At 39.8% G+C, this 21,400-nt stretch overlaps 1 protein-coding gene and 1 pseudogene across 2 annotated transcripts in view; both read left to right on the top strand.

Moving 5' to 3' along the window:
• The first annotated feature begins 604 nt into the window (after positions 1 to 604).
• Positions 605 to 17,441, top strand: LOC118931670 (ankyrin repeat and SOCS box protein 8-like; annotated as a pseudogene).
• A 535-nt stretch (positions 17,442 to 17,976) lies between these two features.
• The window catches only part of MAN1A2 (mannosidase alpha class 1A member 2), a 220,979-nt gene continuing 217,555 nt past the window's right edge, over positions 17,977 to 21,400 (top strand). The window contains exon 1 of one of the 2 annotated variants that reach the window (XR_005032480.2): positions 17,977 to 19,605. Coding sequence is in view for 1 of the 2 variants with exons in the window: in XM_036924455.2 (XP_036780350.1) it covers positions 19,304 to 19,605 (302 nt within the window). In the remaining variant the exon portion in view is untranslated. The remainder of the gene's footprint in view (positions 19,606 to 21,400) is intronic. The other variant, XM_036924455.2, reaches the window with a different exon arrangement.

Genomic DNA, 21,400 nt, shown 5'->3' on the forward strand with positions numbered 1-21,400 from the left:
ACTGTGTAAATGATACAATTAATTTTTTCCTTTTGGATGCTGATTCTATCTGCAAGAATTGATGAATCTTTGTAGCATGTATAAACCTTGGGCATTATTCGCATCAACTGGTGCCTCAGGCCCTTCCTCCTTCTTTTATCCCCTTCCTTCTTTCTTTCTTTTCATGTACATATATTTCTGATAGTACAAAGATTTGATTTAAAAAATTACTGTCAGCACAAAAATAAAAACAAAATTCCTCAACATATCTGGCTCAACTGGGAAGACAAAGAACTATAATTTTATTGCTGTGGCCTAATTTTTTCCTTGCTATTTAAAACTAGCAAGTTGTTATGATTTTGAAAAATATCAGAAAAGCATAGTGCATCAGTACAGGGAAGAACCCTACAACATCTTGATAGGACCTCTGTGATTTTAGCATTTCTCCATTAAGGGAGTGATGCCAAATCCTACTTTAGGTTGAGTGATACTGTAACTGGCCCTGAAGGATAAGAGCCCACTTCATTATTTGCTTGCACTGTTCCTGAATGCAGAGGGCTGCGATTGAAGAAGTGATATGGTCTGAATTGTATGATAACAGCTCATAATAAACAGCAGACTCCACATGTCAAACTTAATACATCAGCCCTGGAATACGTGTGAGCTGTAAAAATCAGACACTAAAAAGGTTTTGTCTTTTCAAAACACATCCTTGCCATCATTTAAGAGGCAGGACTAGTGCTTTTGTGACCCAGCTCAATCGTACAGTTCGTTCAGAGCATGTGAACATATTCTGAGCCTTGGTGAGTTCCAGTATGTGGTATATTATGCAGAACATTCATAACAAAACTTTCTTCAGAGAACTGATGCCATTTGTTCCTTCCCAAGTGATAATGTAGAGGACCTCATCAGAGGGGGAGCAGATGTGAACTGTACCCATTGACTCACTGAAGCCCCTGCACAGTGTCAGATGCTGGCTGTGTGGAGTTACTCTTGGAAAAAGTTGCTGAGGTGGATGCCCTGGACTGTTATAACCAAACAGCCCACCACCTTGCCACTGAGAAAGGTGCAGCTTGTATAGGGGTCCTGTTGGAGTATGGTGCAAACCCCAGTGCACTGGATGGCAACTAAGACACCCCACTGCACTGGGAAGCCTTTAAGAACAAGGCTGAGTGTGTGTGGGCCCTCCTAGAGAGGGGGGCCTCTGCCAGTGCCCTGGATTACTATAATGATAACCCACTCAGCTGGGCTGCCTTGAAAAACAATCTTGAGAGGACCAGCATCCTTCTTAGTTATGGGACAGAGGTCAGAGTCATTAACCTAAAAGGCCAGACACCCTTCTCCTGCCTGGTGGCTCTCCTAGTCAGGGGACTTGGAACAGAGAAAGAGGACCTTGTGCTTTGAGCTCCTCCACAGAGCTGTTGGACACTTTGAATTAAGGAAAAATGGTACCATGCCACAAAAAGTGGCCAAAGACCAGCAACTGAGTGAAAAACTGACTGTTCTGTGTTCAGCCCCAGGAACTTTAAAAACACTCTCTTGTCTGTTGTGTGCTGTAGCCTGACACTCCAGTACTTGCCAGATGAAGGGCCTTCCACTGCCAGCTTCTCTGACAGAATACCTGCTACCTGTACAGGAGCCTGGAGATGTTCACACCATCAGGCAGGCACCCCTGGTGAGGTTTCTCCCTGCAGTACTGTCTCTTTTTTTGGAAAACAGGAAAAACCGTCATTCCAGTTGTATGGTTTATATTTAGAGGTAACATGTCACAACAGTAGCCTCCACACCACATTCCCTTCCCAAACCAAACCACCAAACAAAAAAAAAAATCCCTCATTTTTGTTTTCTGTTTATGGCTTATTTGACTTTATATAGCACTCTGCAAAAGAAGAGGTCTCCCCCTACCCTCTCCTTTAGAGAAAAGGTCAATAGTGCAACTAAATTTCTCTAGGAAGATGAAGAGTACTTAAAGGATGTATGTTGGATTTCCTTTGAGGATATGATTAACATTTTGGAAGAAACCCTCTAGAAGCACTTATTTATTTTTATTTATTTTTATTTTTGAGAGGGCACCTCACATATTTATTGATCAAATGGTTGTTTACAACAATAAAATTCTGTATAGGGGACTCAATGCACAATCATTAATCAACCCCAAGCCTAACTCTAAACAGTCTCCAACCTTCTGAAGCATAATGAACAAGTTCTTACATGGTGAATAAGTTCTTACACAGTGAATAAGTTCTTACATGGTGAACAGTGCAAGGGCAGTCATCACAGAAACTTTCGGTTTTGATCACACATCATGAACTATAAACAATCAAGTCAGATATGATTATTCATTTGATTTTTATACTTGATTTATATGTGAATCCCACATTTCTCCCTTATTTATTTATTTTTTAAAAATAAAATGTTGAAGTGGTAGGTAGATGCAAGATAAAGATAGAAAGCATAAGTTAGTGCTGTAAGAAGGCAAGTGTACATGATCAGGTCTGTGCCTATAGACTAAGTATTAATGCAAGCCAGACAAGGGCAACAAAACATCCATGGATGCAGATTTCTAGAAGCATTTTAAGTAGACTGTGAAGAAGTTTCAGAAAATCCCAACTAATCACTGCCACCCAGAGACAAAGATACTACAACCTCAACTGGTATGCTTACTCAGCATTGGGCTGGACGAGATCCCTTGAGTGCCACAGCATGGGACCCTCAGACCAGCCCCTGTTCTCACCATCAAGGGAAACAGCAGTCTGCCCCTCTTCCATGGGCTTGACCAAGGATTACATTAGTTCCACAATGTTATTTCAGAAGATGGCCTCACTTCTTTCCACATAGTAGAAGAGATAGCAGGCTCTGAGCAGACCTAACAAATAAATGTCATAAGAACTTTTTCTTCTGGTGTAGTTTTTTCTCTTCCCTAAAGCCAGTTCGCTCCAATGTGCTCAGCAGGAATTCCCTGCCTTAGACAAACATGTTTGCTCTAGCAGAGGAGGGGATGGGCTGCCTGCCTTTACCCATGGGCCTTCTTCATTCCAGTAGGAAGTTCACTCTGCTAACTTTGCAGTTACTTTTCTTCCAGTTGTTTTGGAAACTACTTTTTCCTGATCTATAGTAGACACTGATGGAGTAGAAGGAGTAGTGGGGGGGGTGAGAGGAGAGTCTTTTGAAATGCTCCACCTACTTAAAAAGATCTGTCTTAGTGAACATTACTTGGCCAACTCTTCCTTTTCATGTTCCTAAACTAGATCAAGTTGTTATTGCTCTTGATGGTATGCAAATTGAAAAGCCTTTTTAAAAAATCTGATTGGGAACTACAAATAAAAATGAATGGAACCTGCTGACACAGCTAATTTGATAAAGTATGTCTGCTTTTGCCCTTTTGCTGTTGGTTTTTTGCTCACTTAAAAAAAAAAGAAACACTTCTAAAAGAAAAAAGAGGCAATGCTAGAGTCACACATCTTATTATAGGTCTTTCACGACCAGGAAACTTCCTTCCAGTCTTCAGACTTCCAAGCAGATTCCCTTGAAATTTCCAAAGTTCTGTTCTGGAATAAGGCTCAGACTTTACTCAATGACTCAGAATATTAGGCTGAAATTGCACAGCACATTGGGAACTTTATAACTAAATCTCATTTGCATTTTGGAATGGCTATAAAATATACACAAAACCTTAAAATTCGTAATTGGGAATCTGTTAAGTCCTTTAAACATTTTTCATGTCCGAAGTTACTAAATTAAGTTCTGTGGGGATTATAGCTCCTTATTTACAGCATTTACAAGTAACCTTAGTTTGTGTGATTTTATGATATGCACACCCTTCCCAAGTTCAGTCAATGCAAAATCATTGTTCCTGGAAAAATCAATATATATTGTAAACTCAATATATATTGTAAACTAAGGTAATTAATAACAACCAGGAAGAGGAAGGAAGTAATGTGTCATGAAATCTATGACTCTGTAAGAATTCACAGGTCAACAGGTTGGATTTACTTGTTCTTAATACCAGCTGTGCACTAAGGAAAATTATGAATGTTCTATTATTTCAGGAGTTAAGCATATAGGCATGGTTGAAAATCCATCATATACAGAACAGTACGAAAATCTGCAGTAGAAATACAAATGATCTTAAAGGACTATTATTATTATATGGAAAATGATTATTTAGAGCACAAATACACACATTTTTCTGGTATTGTTAAAGTGCAATTTTTTCCCAGATTATTGAAACATCCCATAAGCACAAACTATTCAAAATTGAACATTTTTTGATAGACATATTTTAAAATTGATTTACATACTCCTTGTTTATTGAATATAATTAAATTTTAATGAACCAGTTTGAATGTCAAAAATGAGGGGCTGAGAATTAAGTGGAATCAGAAATGGAAACAGTATCTTCTCTTCCCCTTCCCTCCCCAAACCCCCTGCTCTTCCTCCTCATTGCCATTCATCACATTTTTTAGGGTAGATAAAAGAATGCTAACTTTGATCTCTCACCTGCCATCCAATCAACTATGCTATCTGAATACCTTTTGAAATACCTGCTCTTCACCAGTAACACTACTATAGTTCAGGCCATTAATATCTCTTGGCTAGAGGGTAGGAAGAGTTTTCTAATTGGTCTCTAGGCCTTTATGTAGTCTGGCCACCCTGAAGTCCATTCTCCATTTTATAGCCAGAGTGATCCTTCTCAAAAAAAAAAAAAAATGTACATCTGATCTAATCATTTCTCTGCTTAAAACCCTTTAATGGCTTCCTGTTGCTCTCAAAATAAAACTGAAGTCCTTAATGTGGCCTCCTCAAGAGGTCCTTCACAATTCAATCTCTATTACCTGTTTTTTTGTTGGCTTGAACAGCTGTGTTTGATAGACTGTTAAAATCTCCCACTCAGACAGTGGGCTTGTCCATTTTTCTTTGTAATTCTGGTGGCTTGGCCTTCTATAACTGCAAGCTGTGTTATCAGGTATATTCAACTTGGTAGTGTCCCTCTTTATTTTCATTAATACATTTGCTTTGAAAAGATTTTTTTGTCTCATACTAATAATGCCTAACCAGTTTTCTTTTTGATATTTTGATAATGTCTTTTTTTTCCCCTTTATGTCCAGTATTTATGAGATTTAGTTTTATGTGTCTTTTGGTAGCATTGTATACCTGAATATTATTTTAAACCAATCGGATAATCTGTCTTTTAATAAGTAATTTAAATCTATTTCATTATTGTGCTTGCTGATACATTTGGACTTAATTCTATTTTGTGTGTGCTGCTTTTTTTACACTTCTTTTTTGCCTTCTATCCTTTTATTGACCAATCAGTTTTCTATTCAAATCTTCCCAACCCTTGGCTATACTTTTTTTCTCTGAAGGTTTAGAAGCACTAGATCAGTTTTTTTTTTAAATACAAAATATCTTATAGACAAAATATGCAGACAGTCATTATTTCTACACCTCTCCCAAACACGATGGCCTTAGCATGCTTTAAATACCCATTGTACATTTCCTTCCATCTTTTTTTTAACCCTAAAGTAGTTATTTTTAATTCTACCATCACATTTTATCAATGTGTTCCCTCTCCAGTATCTCTGTATTCTATACTTACCCTCTAAGCTTATTTTTCTAATTGGGGGAAGTGTAATCCTCAGTTCCTGTGGTGTAGGTTGGTGGGTTGTAAACTCTCTTATTCTTTTCTGATTGAAAATGTCTTTGTTTTGCCTTCTCCCTTAAATGATAGCTTATCTGGAAATCACACTCATGATTTAATTTGGTTGATAGTCTTCCATTTATTACTTCTTAGATATTCAATTGTTTCTATTTGTTCCTTGTTTCTATTGTTGCTTATGAGAACTCTAGTTATAGTCCTTTCATAGATAATCAAAGTTTTCCTTTTGGTAACTTGAGATTTTATCATTTTTATTTTTTTCCTTATTGCTCTGTAGTTTCACTATAATGTGACAGAAGTGTTCTGTACTTTTATTTATCTTGTTCAGTGCTCATGTGTTCCAATGTTGATTGCAAAACCATCAGTCATTTCTTTTTTTCTTTCTCTCTTTTTTTAAGTATAGCTTCTGCACTCTTCCCTTCAGTTTTCAGTTTTTCTTTCTGGAATTCCTATTAGACATATGTTGGAGTCACTCAATAGAACCCCATGAACCTTAACTTTTTCCCCCCATAGTTTTAAATCTCTTTATTTTCCTACAGTGTGTTCTGGATGAATTATTTAGTACATCCCTTTAATTAATTACTTTTTCCTCCAATTTTGGCTGACTCCAGAGTTAATCTCATCTATTGACTTTCACTTCAATGACCATATTTTATTTTCAAGATTTCTATTAGTTCTTTTTCATATTTATCTATTCTTTGTTCAGCTTGCATCTGTTCCCTAATTTCTTGTTCACCATGCCTTCATTTATCACTGTGAGAATGCAAAAATATTAATTTAAAAAATCTTTGTCAGTTCCATAGAGTTAATTTTATTTGGAGTAAATTCATGTCCTGAGTGTTTATTTTGTTATCCATCTTTCTTAGTATTAGATATCTGTAGTGTGTGGAACTTGGTGGTCAGGCTCCTTTTGAGTGGGAAGTTTTTAATTACTTTCTTCTATTTTGCTTTAGTTTAGTGATTTTTTTTCCCTCTTGCCCACTCTGTGCTTACCCCTCCATGTTCAGTGATTGCTGCCTCTACCTGCCTTCCTGGACCTCCATTGTAGAATCAGGTTTAATGTTGCCATTTTGATGCTTCTGCCCAACAGTGATGTTGGGAATATCACAGACCCAGTCATTGCTTGGCTTGGTTCCTAATTCCAAGGTTGTCTCTTTGATCTTATACTTCCCTAGGCAGTGGGTTCATAGCAGTTTAGTTTCAGCCTGCTTTCACAAGCTTCTGAGTTCAAGAACTAACCTGGACCCTGTCTTCTACTTTGTGTGGAACATCTTTGATTCTTGTAACCTTATAGCAAACAAAACCTTGGCTTTTGAATCTGAGACCCCAGTGGCTTTGTGGCTTTTGTTAAGTGCTTTCTGTTTTGGTACCCTTTATGATCTAGGAAAAGGGTTATTTTGTTTTGAGTTTGGTTATGTCTTTCTGGTTTTCTCTTTTTATATTTTAACTATCATTACTATTTGTGTGGAGTAACAGGAGTGAATCAAAGCATGACCTTACTGTTCCAGCTTGTGCAAATATCTTTCTGTGTTTACCTCTCTGGATTTATCTCTCACCATCCCTCCCTCTACAATTTATGTTCTAGCCATAATTAATTACAGAGTATCAATAAGTTGCATGCCCCACCTCCCACCCCTCCACTGAGTTTGGATGAAATAAGACATAGAGGGTAAGCAAGTGGAGATTTTTTAAATGTCAGCTTTATTACAGATAAGCTAATAAAGAACAAGTTTCTAGATTTGTAACCCAAAAGGGCTTGCTAACACTCTCTGCCAACTCCCAACCCCAACAGAATTTCACCTCAGACCAGTCCATCAAAGGAGGTTGGTTCTGCTCAGTAGAAACATTTAAGTGAGATCATTGTCTGCGTTGGTCTGGGGTAGGAAGGGCAGAGGAGAATAATCTTCTGTAATTGAGGCCTTTTAAAAGATTAGCTCCATCCCGTCAAGAGCAATGAGCCAATGAATTTAATGTACTACCCAATCAAGTAACTCACACCTGAGTGTGAAGGATAGTGGTGTAAGGAGCCAAAAGTTATGTTCTAATGAAACACCCTCTACCCCCGACCAAGGAAAAATGGGGCCAAGGGAAAAGAGGGTCTCCTAACACATGCCATGTCTCCCCAAGCCTTTTCACAGGTTCTCCCCACCTTGTTCATCTGCCAATTCCTACTCATCCTGTTGCCTATAGTAAGAGCAAAAGTTAGTATTTAGTGCACTGCAACTATAAGGGAAACACTATAACTTCATTATCTCATCTTATCCTCATAACAACCCTGTGAGGTATATATTTTGATTTAAATTTTTTGGATGAAGAAACCAAGCATAAAGGTTTCCACTGTTTCCAATATCACACAGGTAAATGGCAGAGGCAGGATTAGGCCCAGGATTCTCCAGTTAAAGAGGCTATATTCTTTTCATCATTTGTAATTGCCCCCCATATTTTATACATCTTTGGTTATCTAGAACACAGCACAGTACCAGTAGAGAGTGGGTACTCAATAATATTTAATGAATGAATATATAAATCAATGAAACATATCCCAAGCTAACCACCTTGAATGTATTAAATACACCTTGAATGTATTAAAAACAACTTTAATATGAAGATTTATAAAGAATACTTAACCTCCCTTGGCATCAGATTGCTCTTTACGGAGGTGGATGTGAGCATCCAATTTGAAGGTTTCTGCAGGGGCTGTTAGGTGTGATATACCTCTGCTGTCACTTCCGTCAAGTCCTTTCCATTTTAGGTCCTCTCCCCATGGCTGCCTAAGAAAACAGTGCTCTCTCTTGGTTCTCCATTACTTTTGCTCCTGGCCCAAGCCAGTTGGCTACTTAAAAGAGGAGGTTCCTTCTGGTCCCTGATCCTTTAAACGTGTAAGACTACTGATGCTTCACATATTACTGGTATCCACAGCACCTCCATGCAAGGACACACTGTATATTAGTCAAGACTCTTTACACTGTCAGCCATAAAAACTCATTTTAACTGAAAAAGGAATTTATAGATCTGTGCAACTGAAGTTCAAAGGATGAACTAGCCTTAGATATGGCTGGATTCAGAGCAGTAGATTTAGGATGAGGTAAATGAAGCTTCAATTTCTGGGTTACTCCTTGCTTGACCCTGTCTTTGGCACTGGGGAGAGTTTACATAGTCATATGTTTTCCTAAAATTTGAAAATTTAACTTTTCTGGTTTGAGTACTGGGGAGTCAGGGTCAGGCAGGCTATTTATTGGAAGAGTAAAGAGGGTTCTGAATAAGTGAAGGAAAAAGCTGCAAAGAGTTCTGTACATATTTTGCTCCCTAGGTTAGAACACCACCCTTCTCTTCTCCTGGTTAATTAAAGGTTCAGCTCAGGTGGCACTAGATCCAGGAACCGTCCCCCACACACTCCCTATCTCCCTTCCCTCCCTCTGGTGACCCTTCAGTGTTCTCATGAGCACCTGGGGCTTTATTCTAACAACATTCTCCCTCTTCTTCTAATTGTTAGTGCTTATCTATCTCTCCACAACAGACTGCAAGATCATTGAGATGGGAATTCTGACTTCTCCAGATCTCTAGCACCTAGGAGAGGGTATGTTGCACAGTAGTTCTTCAACAGATGTATTTTTTATAAGCAAATGAGCCTCAAATACTTTGACCCAGAGAGACAGCTGTAGCTTTTTTGGCTTTGCTAACTGTCATAGAGCTCACTAGAGAGCTTCATAACATTGAACTTCAGCTTATGCCTGACCTCTGAGGAAAGACACTTTGTAGAAGAATACCAGAGCAGAAAGAGCAGAACCAAAGCCTGGTTATTTCTCTACACATTTTGTGGTCATGTCTGGTAATTCTCCTCTAATACCTTCCTTGGATACTTTGGGAAACAGTTGAAACTAAGAAAGAACAGGTTATATAAGTAGAAAAAACTCCTCTTTTTGCATACCAGCTGCAGATTTTTTTCCCTAGCATATGATTTCAGTTTCACTTAAAACAGAGCTAGATAGTATGTGTGTGTATAGGTGTTAAAATTGTTCCAGTAATGGGAAAGTTAACATGTGATTGTACAAATACATAACTTTTAGATGGGAATACATAAGTGGACCTCAGTAATGGTCCTATAAACCTGAAATATGTAGGTGCAGGGGTAAATTTTGTTTCATTAGATGTTTAATAATTCTAATTTCCTAAAATATTAATTTATATGGATTTGAAAAAGGAAAATCACCTCTTTATGTACTTCTTTGGAATCTTGTCTGTCTTTAATCAAAGCATAACTACTCTATTTAAAAAAAAATTTTTATTAAGGTATGATTGATATATATTCTTATGAAGGTTTCACAGGAGAAAAACAATGTAGTTACTACATTTACCCTTACTATCAAGTCCCCACCCATACCCCAATATAGTCACTGTCCATCAGTGCAGCAAGATGCCACAGATCCACTATGTCCCCTCTCTGTGCTACACTGTTCTCCCTGTGATCCCCCACACCATGTGTACCAAATACAATACCCCTCAATCCCCTTCTCCCTCCCTCCCCACCCACCTTCCCACACCCTCTCCTTTGGTAACCACTAGTTCATTCTTGGAGTCTCTGAGTCTGCTGCTATTTTGTTCCTTCAGTTTTGCTTCATTGTTATACTTCACAAATGAGGGAAATCATTTGACATTTGTCTTTCTCCACCTGGCTTATTTCACTGAGTATAATATCCTCCAGCTCAATACATGTTGTTGCAAATGATAGGATTTGTTTCTTTCACATAGCCGAATAGTATTCCATTGTGTATATGTACCACAACTTCTTTAACCATTCATCTATAATGGACATTTAGGTTGCTTCCATATCTTGGCTATTGTAGAAAGTGCTGCAATAAACATAGGGGTGCATATTCTTTTTGAATCTGAGAAGTTGTATTCTTTGGGTAAATCCAAAGAGTGGGATTCCCGGGTCAAATGGTATTTCTATTTCTAGTTTTTTGAGGAATCATATTGCTTTCCACTATGATTGAACTAGCTTACATTCCCACCAGCAGTGTAGGAGGGTTCCACTTTCTCCACATCCTCACCAGCATTTGTTGTTCTTAGTCTTTTTGATGGTGACCATCACTATCTCATTGTGGTTTTAATTTTCATATCCCTGATGATTAGTGATGTGGAAGATCTTTTCATGTGTCTGTTGGCAATATGAATTTCTTCTTTGAAGAACTGTCTCTTCATATCTTCTGCCCATTTTTTAATCAGGTTATTTGCTTTTTGGGTGTTGAGGTGTGTAAGTTCTTTATTTATTTTGGATGTTAACCCCTTGTCGGATATGTCATTTACAAACATATTCTCCCATACTGTAGGATGCCTTTTTGTTCTGTTGATGGTGTCCTTTGATGTATAGAAACTTTTCAGTTTGATGTAGTCCCATGAGATCATTTTTGCTTTTGTTTTCTGTGCTTGAGGAGATGTGTTTGGGAAGAAGCTACTCATGTTTATACTTAGGAAATGTTTGTCTATGTTGTCTTCTAAGAATTTTATGGTTTCATGACTTACATTCAAGTCTTTGATCCATTTTGAGCTTACTTTTGTGTATGGGGTTAAACAATAATCCAGTTTCATTCTCTTACATGTAGCTGTCCAGTTTTGCCAACACCAGCTGTTGAAGAGGCTGTCATTTCCCCATTGTATATCCATGGCTCCTTTATCGTATATTAATTGACCATATATGCTTGGGTTTATATCTGGGCTCTCTAGTCTGTTTCATTGGTCTATGGGTCTGTTCTTGTGCCAGTACTAAATTGTCTTGATTACTGTGGCTTTGCAGTAGCACTTGAAGTTGGGGAGTGTAATGCCCTCAGCTTTATTCTTCCTTCTCAGAATTGCTTTGGCTATTCGGGGTCTTTTGTGGTTCCATATGAATTTTAGAATGATTTTCTCTAGTTCATTGAAGAATGCTTTTGGTATTGTGATAGGAATTGCATTGAATCTATAGATTGCTTTAGGCAGGATGGCCATTTTGATAATATTAATTCTTCCTATCCATGAGCACAGGATGTGTTTCCATTTATTGGTATCTTCTTTAATTTCTCTCATGAGTGTCTTGTAGTTTTCAGGGTATAGGTCTTTCACTTCCTTGGTTAGATTTATTCCTAGTTATTTTATTCTTTTTGATGCAATTGTGAATGGAATTATTTTCCTGATTTCTCTGTCTGCTAGTTCATTGTTAGTGTATAGGAATGCCACATATTTCTGTGTATTAATTTTATATCCAGCAGCTTTGCTGAATTCAGATATTAGATCTAGTAGTTTTGGAGTGGATTCTTTAGGGTCTTTTATGTACAATATCATGTCATCTGCAAACAGGGACATTTTAGTTTCTTCCTTGCCAATCTGGATGCCTTTTATTTCTTTGTGTTGTCTGATACCCCTGGCTAGGACCTCCAGTACTATGTTGAATAGAAGTGGGGAGAGTGGGCATCCTTGTCTTCTTCCTGATCTTAAAGGAAAAGCTTTTAGCTTCTCGCTGTTAAGTATGATGTTGGCTGTGGGTTTGTCAGATATGGCCTTTATTATGTTGAGGTACTTGCCTTCTATATCCATTTTGTTGAGAGTTTTTATCATGAATGGATGTTGAATTTTGTCAAATGCTTTTTCAGCATCTATGGAGATGATCATGTGGTTTTTGTCCTTCTTTTGTTGATGTGGTGGATGATGTTAATGGATTTTCAAATGTTGTGCCATCCTTGCATCCCTGGGATGAATCCCATTTGATCATGGTGTATGATCCTCTTGATGTATTTTTGAATTCAGTTTGCTAATATTTTGTTGAGTATTTTTGCATCTATCTCCATCAGGGATATTGGTCTGTAGTTCATTTTTGTGTGTGGAGGGGTTCTTCACCTGGTTTTAGTATTAGAGTGATGCTGGCTTCATAGAATGAGTTTGGGAGTATTCCCTCCTCTTCTATTTTTTGGAAAATTTTAAGGAGAATGGGTATTATGTCTTCCCTAAATGTCTGATAAAATTCAGCAGTGAAACCATCTGACCAGGGGTTTTGTACTTAGGTAGTTTTTTGATTACCAGTTCAATTTCATTGCTGGTAATTGGTCTGTTCAGATTTTCTGTTTCTTCCTTGGTCAGCCTTGGAAAGTTGTATTTTTCTAGAAAGTTGTCCTTTTCTTCTAGGTTATCCAGTTTGTTGGCATATAATTTTTCATCGTATTCTCTAATAATTCTTTGTATTTCTGTGGTGTCCATAGTGATTTTTCCTTTCTCATTTCTGATTCTGTTTATGTGTGTGGACTCTCTTTTTTTATTGAAAAGTCTGGCTAGGGGTTTATCTATTTTGTTTATTTTCTTGAAGAACCAGCTCCTGCTTTCATTGATTCTTTCTATTGCTTTATTCTTCTCAATTTTATTTATTTCTGCTCTAATCTTTATTATGTCCCTCCTTCTACTAACTTTGGGCCTCATTTGTTCTTCTTTTTTTAGTTTCATTAATTGTGAGTTTAGACTGCTTATATGGGATTGTTCTTTCCTGAGGTAGGCCTGTTTTGCAAAATACTTTCCTTTTAGCACTGCCTTGGCTGCGTCCCACAGATTTTGTGGTGTTGAATTAGTGTTGTCATTTGTCTCCATATATTCCTTGATCTCTGTATTTATTTGGTCATTGATTCTTTGGTTATTTAGGAGCATGTTGTGAAGCCTCCATGTGTTTGTGGGCTTTTTCATTTTCTTTGCATAATTTATTTCTAGTTTCATACCTTTGTGGTCTGAGAAACTGGTTGGTACAATTTCAACCTTTTTGAATTTGCTGAGGCTCTTTTTGTGGCCTAGTATATGATCTATTCTTGAAAACGCTCCATGTGCACTTGAGAAGAATGTGTATTCTGCTGCTTTTGGGTGTAGAGTTCTGTAGATGTCTGTTAGGTCCATCTGTTCTAATGTGTTTTGAGTACCTCTGTCTCCTTACTTATTTTCTGTCTGGTTGATCTGTTCTTCAGAGTGAGTGGAGTGTTGAAGTCTCCTAGAATGAATGCATTGCATTCTATTTCCCCTTTTAATTCAGTTAGTATTTGTTTCACATATGTAGGTACTCCTGTGTTGGGTGCATAGATATTTATAATGGTTATATCTTCTTGTTGGATTGACCCCTTTATCCTTATGTAATGTCCTTCTTTGTCTCTTGTGACTTTGTTTGTTTTGAAGTGTATTTTGTCTGGTACAAGTACTGCAACTTCTGCTTTTTTCTCTCTATTAGTTGCATGAAATATCTTTTTCCATCCCTTCACTTTTAGTCTGTGTATGTCTTTGGGTTTAAAGTGAGTCTCTTGTAGGCACCATATAGATGGGTCTTGTTTTTTATCCATTCAGTGACTCTATGTCTTTTTATTGGTGCATTCAGTCCATTTACATTTGGGTTATTATCGATAGGTATGTACTTATTGCAATCGCAGACTTTAGATTTGTGGTTACCAAAGGTTCAAGGTTAATTTCCTTACTATTTAAGAGTCTAACTTAACTCACGCAATATGCTATTACAAACACAATCTAAACGTTGTTTCTTTTTCTCCTTTTTCTTCCTCCTCCATTCTTTACATATTAGGTATCATATTCTGTACGGCTTGTCTATCCCTTGATTGACTTTGGGGATAGTTAATTTTGCATTGCTTAGTAATTAGCTGTTCTACTTTCTTTACTGTGTGGTTTTATTACTTCTGGTGACAGCTATTAAACCTCAGGAACACTTCCATCTATAGCAGTCCTTCCAGAATACACTGTAAAGAAGGTTTGTGGTAGGCAAATTTTCTCAGCTTTTGCTTATCTGGAAATTCTTTAATCCCTCCTTCAAGTTTAAATGATAATCTTGCCAGATAAAGTAGTCTTTATTTGAGGCCCTTCTGCTTCATTGCATTAAATACATTATGCCAGTCCTTTCTGACCTGTAAGGTTTCTTCTGAGAAGTCTGATGTTAGCCTGATGGGCTTCCCTTTGTATGTGATCTTATTTCTCTCTCTGGCTGCTTTTAATAGTCTGTCCTTATCCTTGATCTTTGCTATTTTAATTACTATATGTCTTGGTGTTGTCTTCCTTGGGTCTCTTGTGTTGGGATCTGTGGATCTCCATGGCCTGAGAGACTATATCCTTCCCCAGATTGGGGAAATTTTCAGCAATTACCTCCTCAAAGACATTTTCTATCCCTTTCTCTCTCTCTCTCTTCTTCTTCTAGTATCCCTATAATGAGAATATTTTTCCGTTTGGATTGGTCACACAGTTCTCTCTCTATTCTTTGATTCTTGGAGATCTTTTTTTCTCTCTGTGCCTCAGCTTCTTTGTGTTCCTCTTCTCTAGTTTCTATTTCATTTATTGTCTCTTCCACTGTATCCGATCTGCTTTTAATACCCTCCATTATGCTCTTCAATGATTGGATCTCTGACCAGAATTCATTCTTGAGTTCTTGATATCTTTCTGTACCTCCATTAGCATGTTAATGATTTTTATTTTGAACTCCCGTTCAGGAAGAGTCATGAGGTACATGTCATTTAAACCTTTCTTGGCAGTTGTATTAATAGTTTTACTCTGCACCAGGTTCCTTTGGCGTTTCATGTTTGTATATGGCGCCCTCTAGTGTCCAGAAGCTCTGCTCTCTGAAGCTGCTCAGCCCCTGAAGCAATGTTGGAGGTTGTTCGGGAGCGGGATTGGTGCCTGGGGGAAGGAAAGAGCTGTTTCCTGCTTCCCGGCCGCTATGCCTGTTTCCAGTGCCTGAACCAGTGGGCTGAACACACAGGTATAGGCTTTTATCCCAGAGAGGCCAGATATGGATTCCTGCTTTCCACTAGCGGCTGGAATCTCAGTCTCTCCAGGAATTCTGCCTGTCTTAGCTTTCCAACCCCGTAATCACAAGAGTATCATGAAAGCACCATGAAATGTAATTTTGTGCTCCTAGAGCAGATCTCTAGAGTTAGGTATTCAGAAGTCCCAGGCCTCTACTCCCTCCCTGCTCAGTTTCTCTTCCTCCCACCGGTGAGCTGGGGTAGGGGAATGGCTTGGGTCCCGCCGGGCCATGGCTTTGGTACGTTACCCTATTCCGTGAGGTCTGGTCTATTCTCCAGGTGTATGCAGTCTGGCACAGTCCTCTTTCCTGTTGCTCTCTCAGGGTAAGTTTTATTAATTATAGTTTTGTATTACATGCGGTTTTAGGAAGAAGCCTCTGTCTCACTTCTCATGTCGCCATCTTTAATCCATCCTGAATATTTTTTACTCTTTGAAAATGAAATACTCTTTACACTCCCTAGAATGAGGTCCTTGTCTGTTGCATATACATGTATTTATTTCATGTACTGTCTGCTTTTTGTTGGTTGCCCTCTGACGTGTGTTTACCTTGATACAACTGAGTCCTTCTATTTGAAATCTGACCTTAACTTTCTCAAGTACCAATTTATCATTATTTAATTATAAAATTAACACAAAGAGATCACACGGGTACAAATCATATTTAATACTAACAACTTAATAGAACAGCTTTTTCAAATATTCCTTTTTAATCTTTTACATGCATATTTTATATACTTATAATCTATGAGTAAATTTGCAACTTGCTTTAAAAAAACCAACAAAACAGTACCGATTCAGTTAAAACTCATTTGAGAGGAACTGTAGAAGAGAACACACACACACACACACACACACACACACACAGAATACTTTTGATGCTGGTATAGGATTAAAATGAAATAAATCATAGCATCATCAAGGGCCTCAGAATTGCAGACTACCTTTGGACATCTGCCATAACCCCTCATTTAAATAATGATGTCTTTACTCTCCTGAATGAGGAATGAATTTTGCAAAACACGCAAGGGCAAGAAAGAGGGAGAGGCATATATAACCCATGTCCACCAGCTATGAGGTTGAGCCTGCTTAAGTCGCACTTGTCCACTAGGTTATGGCAGGTTTCATGTGATTGGTATCTTCATGGTTAGCAATTTTAGTGTCAACCTAGATAATGTTTACTTTTCAAGATTTACATAACTTGCTATTGCATTCAATATTTATTTCCCCTTATCTTTTCATGGAAAATAATGACCTCAACAAAGTGTTTCTTTTTCTTTGGCTTACAGAGAGGCTCAGCATTATAACCTTATTCATAAAATCGGCACATTTTATGAAGACACACTGGGAAGGCAGGGAAATTCTTACATTCACTCTTCACAAGCATCCAACACAAACCTCACTTTGGGTCGGGCACTGTTCATTGTCAGCCTGACTGGGTGAACTTGTGTGAGGTGGTCCTCAACATTTTTACCTCTGTTTTATTTGGTGAAGACAATGACTTCTTTTGTCATACGGTATGTAGATATGCAGAGTTTCTGGAAATAGGACAGACTGGAATGTACTTTGAATTGTGACAATAAACACGAGGATTTTTTGCTCGATTTTTAAGTTTTCTTCCTCTGCCATTTAAGGGCCTCCTCTCCAATTCCCAGTTATAAGGATGTGTAGGTGGAATGAGAACTTATTAGAATTAAAAACCTTCTAAAGTAAATTGGAAGCGAGAACATATATATATATATATATATATATATATATATATATATATGTATATATACCAATAATTTTTTCACACATCACAAGACGGTTCTTTTCAATATTAGGGATAACAGAATAGACTCATTACTTTTAAGCCTTAAACTGTTCTTGTCTTTTTGTGTTTTAGCATTTCCGCATTCACACTTACTCTTCTATTGGAAGGGGGTTGGTGAGGAGTGTGCGGATGATGGGAGAACGTCTTCCACAAACTGAACCACGAGGAGGCTGTGGTCACACAAGCTGATGTCACAGTTTCCTCGGCTAGGGAACCTACTGAAAGGGCAGGGTCGCCATTTTAACACAGAGTCTGGCACATGGTTGGGGCCCAACAACGTGCACAAGGGCAGCATGGAAGAAGTCTGAGATCCTGTCATTGAGTCCGAAGTACCAGTGCTCTATAATTGAAGACAGGACTTCCACAGAGCAAGATTATATGTTAGCTTTGACGGTCAAAACCCGTTTAATTCCAACAACCCTTAACTGCAGTGAAACATTCGCGGCCCGAGCCCTCCTCTCTCTCCCAAACACAGGGTCAATCCCACCAACTGGCGATGGCAAGCGCCTGGCACGGGAGAAGTTATCAGCGAAGCGCAGACCGGCCACCTTCCTCCACCGCGCGCCCAGGCAGCGGCCGGGAGGACGCTTCCGGGGGGCGCGCGGGCGGCGGGCGGGCGCAGGAGCCCGCAGCGGCGCAAGGCAGGAGTGCGGGCGGGGCGGGGCGGGGCGGGGCCGAGAGCGTGCGCGCGCACCTCACACCCGGCGCCCGGGGACGCCCACTCGTGAGTCGGGGCCCGGAGGCCAGCCCGCGCCCCCGCCCCTCGGGTCCTTCTCAGACGTGTTGCTACCGGGGGTCTGCCTCCTGCCGTCCTGAGCTCTCCCGGCCAAGGGGGGCGAGGACGAGGACCGGGCCGCAGCCCCGCGCCGCGTGGACGCGCTGCCTCTCCTGCAGCCGCCGCCGCCGCCGCCAGAGCGAGCAATTGCGAGCGACCCGAGGCTGCGCGGAGGAGGCCCCCGCGGCGGCCGGCGGCGGGGCAGGAAGGAGACAGAGCCGACCTCTGCCCGCCCGAGGCTCGGCTGCTCCCGCGCGCCCGGGGCCGCCGCCTCCCCAGGGCTGAGCGAGGAATGAGCAGGCGCCCGCCTGGGGCTGTTGGGCCGAGAGGCCGCGGCTCGGCTTCATCCCACGCCGCGGGGCCGCGGGGGCTCGGTCGCCGCGGCCGGGAGCGGCGGGGTCAGCGGCGGCCTCGCTCGGGGAGCAGGCGCCGGGGTTAACTTAACCGGCCGCGGAGAGGAGGAGGAGGAGGAGCAGCCGGGCGGGGGCAGCCGCCGCGCCTCCCCTTCCCCCCGCACACGCCGGGGCTTCTCAGTGGCCGCCGAGGAGGAAGTTCCGCTCGTTGACAGACCCGTGCGGTAGCCACGGCGGCGGCGGCTGGAGGGCTCAAGTCTTCTGGTCGCAAAAGCTCTCCGTCCCGGCCGTCCAGTGGTAGCGTCGGAGCTCCCCCCGGCGCCCGGATTCGAGCGGTAGCGTTGGGAGGCGCGAGCGTCCGAGACCTTCCTCTTGCTACTTCGCCCGGCGCCGCTGCTTTGGCTTCCTGGAGAGGTGGGACACCTCCGACTTAGGAGGATACCCATATTTTTCCACCACTGAGGTTTAAAGATTCTGGAGTCGAAGCATCAGAGGTTGTTAAGTGAATCTTCTGCAACTCGGATTGCCCTGGCTCCATTTTGGGGTAGGAGGCCACGTTGGAGCATCTCTGGGGTGTAGGAATGGAAGAACCCACCTTGCATGCCTTCCGCAGTGTTGCTTGACTGATCTACCCTTAGGGATGAAAAAGATACTTGTTAAGTACCCGATGAGGTACTGAAAGCCATATGGAAAAGGAAATAACATAACAGGACATAAACTAGTGATCGCTTCGGGGCCACATAGGTTTCTGAATGTAATTGGACGAGCGTGAAAGAGGTGCCCTATTAAAAAGCACAACAGTCCTTCAAGAGGAGAAATTTTGAGTTTCCCCGTTTTTACCAGATTTTGAAGACGGTTCCATGCATTGTACATACGATATAAGATGAGAACTTCATAAAATATTTTGTCCAAGAGTGAAAACGATGACTACCCCAGCCTTGCTGCCCCTGTCTGGACGAAGGATACCACCTCTGAACTTGGGGCCGCCTTCATTCCCACATCACAGGGCTACCTTGAGACTTTCTGAGAAGTTTATCCTACTCCTTATTCTAAGTGCCTTCATCACCCTGTGTTTTGGGGCATTCTTCTTCCTTCCAGACTCTTCAAAACACAAACGCTTTGATCTGGGTTTGGAAGATGTGTTAATTCCTCATGTAGATGCCAGCAGAGCGGCTAAAAACCCTGGAGGCTTCCTGATCCATGGACCTGATGAACATAGACACAGGTTTGTTTATTTCGGAATTTCTGGTATTAACATTGGTTAGACCAACGTATGGTTCATTGCACCAAACCTCTCTTCTTTCTTTTTTTTCTTCGCTGGGCGAAGTAGCATCTTGGAGTGAGAGATGTATTCCCTGATATATAAGAGTTGTGTTGTTATATCAAAACTGGTTGAATAGGACCATGGACTGCAAGGGCTCCTAGAACTCCATCTAAAGTCCAGCTCCTTCTGTGTAGGAGAAACATCTGTACTTAGAGATGTGTCTGATGTGAACAGTTGGGAATAATGGAGGTATGAAAACTTAATCTGAAGAAATAGTGACATGCTGCGCCCTCATTTATTAAGAATGTGTTGCATTCAGTGATTGTACCGCCCTGTGAAATAATCCATTGACTCCTGACAGCTCCTATGGGTTCCTTCTTTCCCAAAGGACTGTCATTCTCTGGCTTGTAGTTAGAACTTAGTAGTGAATCCTAGCTTTTTAGAAAGACAGACATGAACAGAATAGAACCTGTAATTTCTTAATATGTAAAAAATCCTGTTTTTATTTTCAGGAAATGTGTTTTTGGCATTCTATATGGAATCAGTATAAGTTAAAGACACTGAATCTTAAGTCATTTCACTTTGTGAGTCTTGTAGATAAGATTTGGTTATTTTTAATTTTTAAGTGAGAAATGGAGTGTGTTAACTAACTATTAGAATTTGGTTGATTAAAGAGTTCACATTCTTTCAAATCATTAAATCTGAAGTGAGCTCTTCATAGAGTGTAGCCAAATTAGGATGAAATGAGAGCTCTAGTTACAATGCCTTTAAATCATGTAATTTATATCAAAAGAAGGGTTTGGTAAAGTACTGTAGTTTTCTCAAACCTACAATTTTTTTTTTACTTGTTTAATCTTTCCCATCATTTCTCTGTTTCCTAAAATCATTTTTGTGTATGTGAAAAAACCCATAAGCTTGAATTCTGTTTTCAACTGACATTCAAGCATGAGGTTTTGAAAAATCTTAGGTTCAAAGAGACTAAGTTAAATACTTGGGAAAATGCACTGTTGTAATGAGAGCAGGTTTTTCCTTTTCTCAATCTAGTTAATTTACCATTTGCTTACTGATTCTTTGACTTTTGTTTGAACCTTATAGATTAGCTACTTCTGAAATTGTTTAATGTCATTCTTTTGTAACTAAATTAACTTCGAAGTTTTGCCATCATTTTCAACTTATGTACCCTTTTGCAACTGTTTTTGTCTTTTGTTCTTTGTGACTTCAAGCAAAATCTGATGTGATCTGTGAACTATGTTACTGAAAAATTAACACTGAAAATATTGCTGTTCTTGAAAACCTTATTTCCCATGCTGTTTATATAAGCTATCATAAATATTTGATAAAAAGTTTTGACTGACGTTAGAGCTCTTTGACAGCCACTTACTCATTAACTTTATTTAACTTGGTTGTTACAGTGATTTATCATGTACTGGACAGTTTCCTTTACATTTAAATGTGGCCTAAATGTTAAAAAAATATGTATGACAACATTCCAGCTTAAAAACATTCACATAGAAAAAGTCTCAGGTAAGTGGAGGTAAAATTTAAAATTTGGATGAAAATACAGATTGTGCATTTGATTCACATTTTAAAAAGCGTACTTAAATTTCTTAAACAATAGTTCCTAAATTTATAGAGCCCATGAATATGTAGCTTTGTGTCTTGCTCTCCAAAACTATTGGGTAGCTAGCTGAGTTTGGAGTGAGAGATTTGTTACTGAGTTCTGATAGCAAGGGAAGGTGAGTGAGCCAAATCCTGA

This window comes from Manis pentadactyla, chromosome 4, assembly GCF_030020395.1.
Source record: "Manis pentadactyla isolate mManPen7 chromosome 4, mManPen7.hap1, whole genome shotgun sequence".
NCBI classification, from domain to species: Eukaryota; Metazoa; Chordata; class Mammalia; order Pholidota; family Manidae; genus Manis; species Manis pentadactyla.